This window comes from Camellia sinensis, chromosome 6 (assembly GCF_055761805.1).
Source record: "Camellia sinensis isolate YWXY chromosome 6, ASM5576180v1, whole genome shotgun sequence".
In the NCBI taxonomy this organism is placed as follows: domain Eukaryota; kingdom Viridiplantae; phylum Streptophyta; class Magnoliopsida; order Ericales; family Theaceae; genus Camellia; species Camellia sinensis.
The window spans coordinates 25,152,834-25,159,685 of record NC_138966.1 but is presented as its reverse complement, the minus strand read 5'-3'; the positions used below and the strand labels follow the sequence as shown (position 1 = coordinate 25,159,685).

Below are 6,852 nucleotides of genomic sequence, written 5' to 3'. Positions count from 1 at the left end.
CAACTTTCCTTCAGAGGATAACTAATGAAACATTTGAGCTGCAAGATCTTGTCAAGATTGTTCTTGAACTTATTAATAACTGGCAAGATGTTGGACCGAATCACTTTAATATATTGGTTCCTTATACGCTGAGCCACAAAAGCATGCATATACCTTCCAAAACTGTGTGTTTGTTACTAGTATCAAAGGGAGCCGTCTAGTGAAATAAAGCCCCTCAGGTCAGTAATCTTTAATTTCTTTATGTAATGTGTCTCTTTTAACATACATATTTTTGAATTTTGATTATTTGTAGCATTTGACAAGGCATATTTGGCTCAATTGAGATCTCCAAAAACACCCATATCAAGATTCTATTTTGACATATTTTCTTTCGTTTCCACAGCAATACAGCTTGTATTACCTGTTAACTTAGTTGTCACACGTATATATAGCCTAGTGGGACACCTAGTGCTAGTGTTAGTAGTGCATGAGTCTATATTACACAAAGTTACCAAGACAAAAAGGCAAATTATAATAATATCAAATTGAAAAATCTAGAAATCCCCTAGATATTGATTTGTAATTATGTATCAATTTTAAGCAGTAAATAACAATCCCAATCAAATAATCAAGACAAATTGACACAATGATTTTAACGTAGAAATACCATAATTGGAGCACCTCCAATTGTGATAAAAAAAAACCTTGGGCAAAAGCCACAAAACAATCCACTAAGAAGACACAAAGGAATTACACAAATGTACTCTCAATTATCTAGCGAATCCACGCCCAAATCGAATCAACCTCTATGTGCCTCTTCCAGCCCTGTCTTCACCTCGGAATTGTCTTGCCCAACGTTGAATTCACAATGCCGATGTCGAATCACAACAATGAGCCACTCCGGAATCCACCAAAACTTCAGGCCCAAATTCCACGGAATCCACCGAATCTCTTTGTTGAATAAAAAACAAACTAAACAAACCGTTTGATATAATCAACTCAATTCATGACTAATCTCTCACAGATATCAAAGGAAACAAGCAAAGAAGCTCCAGATAAAAACCCTAATACCCAATAAGAAGATCTGGAAGCCGTACCCTAAAATCGGATTGAAACACATATTTATAAGAAATAGATCCGTGATCCCCGACATAGTCAGCAAAGTGGCAAACATGAAAGAATTAACTTCTGAAACATCTCTGCAAGGCGCAATTCGGGTTGGATTCGCATCTAAAACTCAAAGCTTCACTGAAATAAAAGATCGAATACAATTACAATTGAAATGAGTTTTGTCAAATGGGATTGCCACGAATAAAAAGCTAACACAAACAAAGCTACAAAACAAATAATTTTTGATACATGAACATGCAATTTCAAGGAAAAGTGAAGATACAACGGAATGATAGCTTAACATGGACAAATATTGGTAATCCCAAGCACACAATCTTAGCGGGAAACATAACATCCCACATGAACATATATTTGATATAATACAATCTAACCAAAGGAGAAAAGTGTCTGTTACTTATTCAAGTAATAGATTAAAGATTGTTGAGGCAACAATAACATAAAGCCACCACTTGTATTCTACTATCTGTGAAGTAGCATACTGTTGAGGTAACCATTATTGAAGGACCTTGGATGTAACCTTAAGCAACAAAAGAATAAACATGCTTTAGTTCAATTGCCAAAGGAAAAAAAAAAAAATGCTTTAGTTTACTCACTCATCTTTGTTGCATTAATAGATGATAATAAAAAAAGAAAGAAAACGAGAAATTCGAATAAATATAGGTCCATATTAATAAATATAGGTGGAATTCATGTCTTTGTGTCTAGTGGGAAGAAATTTGAATGAAAAATCTACTTTGAGTATCTCATTTTCTATTTCAGTATGCATATGCATAGGTCAAGAGGGTATGCTACACACCTTTGGTTTTCATGTTGTACAGCCTCTTCCAACTTCCTAGTCTTGGTTCAACCCTTCATTCATGTAAGTAGTTTTGATCTTACGCAGTTCGCTAATAACACTCCCCATTTCCATTCGATCTCTTGGCGATTCCATTGAACATGCAACCCCAATTCGTAGGACGGAAACCATGTAGTCTTTAATCTGCCTTTTTGTGTTATGCTCCAATAGAATGCAGGGATCCACAATCTCCATCACTCGATCGGGCAAATCATTCTTAACAAAGTTATGAAGATTTAAATAATTATTAAACATATCATCAGTTGGTCTCTTACCTGTAAACATCTCCAATAAAAGAATCCCAAAGCTGTATACATCCCCTAGTGTGGAAGCCATGTCCCCCATGCCATACTCTGCAAATTGTTACTAATGTTAGTGTGAAAAGTGAGCCTAGTTAGTTGACATAATTGTAATCCCAATAGATAATGTATAATAATTTTTGTAAGTCAATTTTAAGTTGTATGATGACCTTAATTTCAAATCTCTCAATAACAATATTTTTTTGTTGGTGCGTGCGAGTGACTGAGTGAGATCGTTGGTAAGATTCGCATAGTTTAATTTTATTTTTCATTGAAGCGAACAGAAGTTAGTCTTGCATGGAAAGGTATATCATAATCAACTATACAATCTTCCAAGAATTGAGTAAGATTTTGGACAATGCTTTGGTTGCAAAGTAGTATAACAATTCTTTCCACTAGTAGATACTTTGGACTATTTTGATCGGAGTAAACTTTTATACTAGAATTACATAAATAATTTATTTTATTATTTTATATTTTTAAAAGGAAAGAAAAAAAGAAAAGAAAAAGATAACAGAGGAGGCGACATAAAGGATTAATTCCGGTGGAAGCACACATTGGGGGCATTCAGAAATGACAATATATATATATATATATAATAAAAAAAATCCTTAAAAATATGTAGGTGCCCACTATTTTGTAGGAAGCTATGGTTTTTAGTATGGTTGTTTATGCTGAAATTATTCTACCACGAATGTCTCCATTTGTGTGGAGGAAGTGGAATCGACAAACGATGTGTTACTCCGATGTCTTAAAGTGTGGAGGATATGGTCTATAATTGTAAATTGGTGCACATTGACATGGGTAAGTCCAGGCTCAGTGGGTTTGTTGTTGGAATAATGGCAAAGCTGGGAATTTAAGAAAGCAAAAAGGATTGTTTGGGAGGTGTACCAGTGGCAGTATTATGGTCAGTTTGGAACTTAAGGAATAAATATGGATGTGTGTTTTCAGATGAACAACCAAACTGGGCGGATCTTGTTGATTTCATTAAGTTTTGAGTAGTATTTTGGGCAAAGACAAAATCTGATATGAAGAACTGGAACATGACAGATTTGCTTTTCTGCAGGGAGCAACTGTCACTCTGCTTGTTGAATTAAAGGAAATGTAACAGCTGCTGAAAATGGTTGTTATGGTTGCTATGCTTGGTGGAGATGGAGCAGTGGCTGAAGAGTGGGTCATACACTGGAAGGATCAGAGGCAGAGATGGCACATGAGACTGATGAATTAGGCAAGACATTTAACTCTTTGCTATTGGTGGTTTGTTAAGGAGGTCTTGTTGCTGCTAATGATGATTTCTTGGGTGGATTTCATTTGTTTTTCCTATCTTGTAACTGATAGGGGGCTGTTTGGCTTTGCTTTGGTTTCTTTTGTGTTGTTTTCTTTATTGGTTCCTCACCAATCATTTTGGTTTAGTGCTTACAAATGATTGTGCTTACTTTTCGGTGTCAACCTAGTTGGGATCATTAAGTTTTGCTGTGTTGCTTTGTGCACTATTCCTCTTTATTGACGTATATCTTACTCTTGTATTTTGATCTTCATCAATAAAGATTCTTCTTTTGCTGATTAAAAAAAAAAATGATTCTACCATGCAAGGTGTATATATATGTATGTGTGTGTATATATATTACTTTTCCTATCGCAGGTTCAGCTTTTCTACATCAAGGAAATTGAAAAGAATTTGTACCTGGAGCAATATAGCCTATGGTTCCCCTTATCGCAGCTGAATTGCTTTGACCTCGTGCCACATCACTTGAAACAGTAGAAATAATTTTTGCTAACCCAAAATCTCCAATATGAGCCGTCATCTCATCATCCAAAAGAATATTACTTGGCTTTAGATCACCATGAATAATTGTCGACTCACAACCACAATGAAGATACCCAAGTCCAGAGGCAACATCAATGGAAATGTCCAGCCTTTGGATTAGTTTAAGATATCTAGGTTCTTCTGGCCGCCCATGGTCTTCCACTCCGACTTGATGTAGCCATTTGCCTAAGCTTCCATTTGTCATAAATTCATACACCAAAGCTTTGAATTCATTACCCTTGAAATCCACACTAGAACAAACACTCAAAATTTTCAATAGATTTCGATGCCTTATTGCTCTTAGTGCTTTGCATTCTGTCATGAAGCTCTTAGAAGCTCCTCTATTATGAAGATTGAGCACTTTCACTGCCACAACCATCTGAACTTGATCAAGAATCCCTTTGTAAACTGAAGCATAGCCTCCAACACCAATTAGATTAGCCTCCGAGAATCCATTGGTGGCTTTAAAAAGTTCTGCATAAGAAACCCTCAACAATTGATGTTTGACTGATGGTGTGGAAGACACATTATTTTTTGAAACATGACGCCATCGAAGAAATATAAAGAAGCACGCTAAAAAAGATAAAAATGTCACAAGACCAATCACCAAGATCACTTTCATCCTGTGAGATAGCTTATTCTTGCTTAATGTGGAGGCTGCACAAGGAGGAAGGTCTAATTTTGCAATACCTCCACATAGACCATTATTTCCAACAATTGAAATTGCACTCCCATTTTGAAACACTCCTTGTATTGGAACTTGTCCATGTAACCTATTAAAAGACAAATTCAAGATATCTAGTTGAAGCTCACCTAGATAACTTGGGATTAGCCCCGACAAATTGTTGCGTGAAAGATCCAACACTCTTAAGCCCCTCAATATTCTCAAACTTTGAGGTATCTGTCCCTCAAATGAATTAGCCTCCAAGTGAAGCCATTCGAGGCTCAAACAATTCCTTAGAGTGTTTGGAATGGGTCCTGATAATTTATTATAAGATACATCCATGTATCCAAGATTTGTCAAAGACCCTACTTCCAATGGAAGAGAACCGGTTAGTGCATTGTGAGCCAACGAGAGGGCTGCTGAAATGGAGGAGAGACTCATAATTTCAGGGGGTATTGAACCAGTGAAATTATTTTTATCAAGGAATAATACGAACAAGCTATGACAATTGCCCAAACTTGGAGGTATGCTTCCATGGATGTTGTTTTCTTGCAAGTTGAGAGTAATCAACAAAGTCAAATTACCAAGCGAAGATGGAAGTTTTGTGAATTTGTTCAGGCCTAAGTACAGAGCATGCAGCTGTTGAAGTCTGCCAATGGAGGATGGAATAGGGCCAGCAAGATTATTTGCTGCCATAGATAAGACAGTGAGGTTGAGGAGGTTTCCGATGCCTGAGGGAATGCTTCCATGTATTTGATTAATCTGCAAATTTATAATACTAAGATATGTGGAGAGATTACCTATGGAGTCAGGCAATGAACCTCTAAAAGAATTGTTACCCGCATCAATATATTGTAAACTGGTGCAATTTGTTAGAGACGAAATAAAAGTGAGGTCATCCTGCAACCGATTGTTATAAACAACTATCTGTCGAAGACCCAGAAGTTTTCCGAGATCTCTCGGCATTGTCCCGCTGAAATCATTTGAAGGGAAAAATATATCTTCAAGCTCCGAAGCGTTTGATAGTGAATTAGGAAGTGTTCCAGTAAACAAATTTTCCCCAAAATAAAGAAACTTGAGATTAGGAAGGGTGGAGCCTATATCCGGAGGAATATTTCCTTCAAGTTGGTTAATAGTTACTGCTAACAAAATGATGGTGGAGATATTGTAAAGGCCAGATGGAACCTTGCCAGATAGGTTATTCTCAGATAACAGGACTAATCTCAGGCCTCGAAGCCTGGCAATTTCTGCCGGAATCTCTCCATGCAAATTACATTCCGAGAAAGAAATTTGGAACAGGGATGAGAGGTTTCCAATGAAAGGAGGGATGGTTCCTGAAAGCTTGTTTTTACGCAAGGCTAAAGTTCCAAGTCTTGACAAAGAGCCCAACTCAGCTGGAATGTTTCCGGTTAGGTTGTTGTCGATCAAGTTCAGCCATTCGAGTTTTGAGCAGCGGGAAAGGTTGTTTGGTATTCCACCTCCAAACGAATTGTTGCTAAATTCTATTGTTTGTAGCCGAAACAAGCGACCCATCTCCTGTGGGATTGGGCCGTGGAAGATATTGTTTTGAAGATTAATGCTTTTAAGGAAGGAGAGGTTTCCTATATGAGTTGAGAGCGATCCAACCAGGCCTTGGGACCTTAGAGTTATCCCAATGACTCTGTCGGGATGTCGTTGACTACACAAAATGCCCTTCCAGTGGCAGTAGTGGAGTGAATGATTCCAGGAACTGAGTGCACCAAATGGGTCTTGAACAATTGCAGCCTTGAAGGCCAGCAATGCAAATCTGTCTGTCTCATTATTTGCCATAGAAGTGGCAGCAGGGATACTGCACAAATAGCAACACCACACAAGGGCAGTGCAGAGCACAGTAAGCCACTTCGACATATTTTTTTTTGGTGATGGATGAGTCGATTATTTCATCAAGGTAGTATATATATTATAATATGAAATTACCTAGGCTTTTTTTTAAAAAAAATTATTATTATTTAATATTATTTTATCTTCTTAAAATGTGAGTGGTTAAAGAAAAAAAGTGTTTTGAGACACAGACTGAAAGACTTGGGGGGTGAAGGTTACAATACGGCAATAGGTTTAAAATGTGAGTGGTGAAAGGAAATATTTTTTTTTGAGATAG

At 37.0% G+C, this 6,852-nt stretch overlaps 1 protein-coding gene across 3 annotated transcripts; it reads right to left on the bottom strand.

The window, feature by feature from the left end:
- Positions 1-574: 574 nt before the first annotated feature.
- LOC114319422 (uncharacterized) lies at positions 575-6,606 on the bottom strand. Of its 3 annotated transcripts, none has more exons than XM_082873467.1 (3): positions 3,929-6,606; positions 1,907-2,298; positions 575-1,227 (listed from the first exon to the last, which is right to left on the bottom strand). In XM_082873467.1, the coding sequence occupies exons 1-2, from the start codon at positions 6,600-6,602 to the stop codon at positions 1,943-1,945; spliced, it is 3,030 nt and encodes a 1,009-aa protein (XP_082729593.1). In that variant the 5' UTR covers positions 6,603-6,606; the 3' UTR covers positions 575-1,227; positions 1,907-1,942. The 3 variants fall into 3 exon arrangements, with proteins under 3 accessions (XP_082729593.1, XP_028122233.2, XP_082729594.1); XM_028266432.2 differs by lacking the exon at positions 575-1,227 and adding an exon at positions 1,234-1,627; XM_082873468.1 differs by lacking the exon at positions 575-1,227 and having other exon boundaries at positions 1,756-2,298.
- Positions 6,607-6,852: the final 246 nt, after the last annotated feature.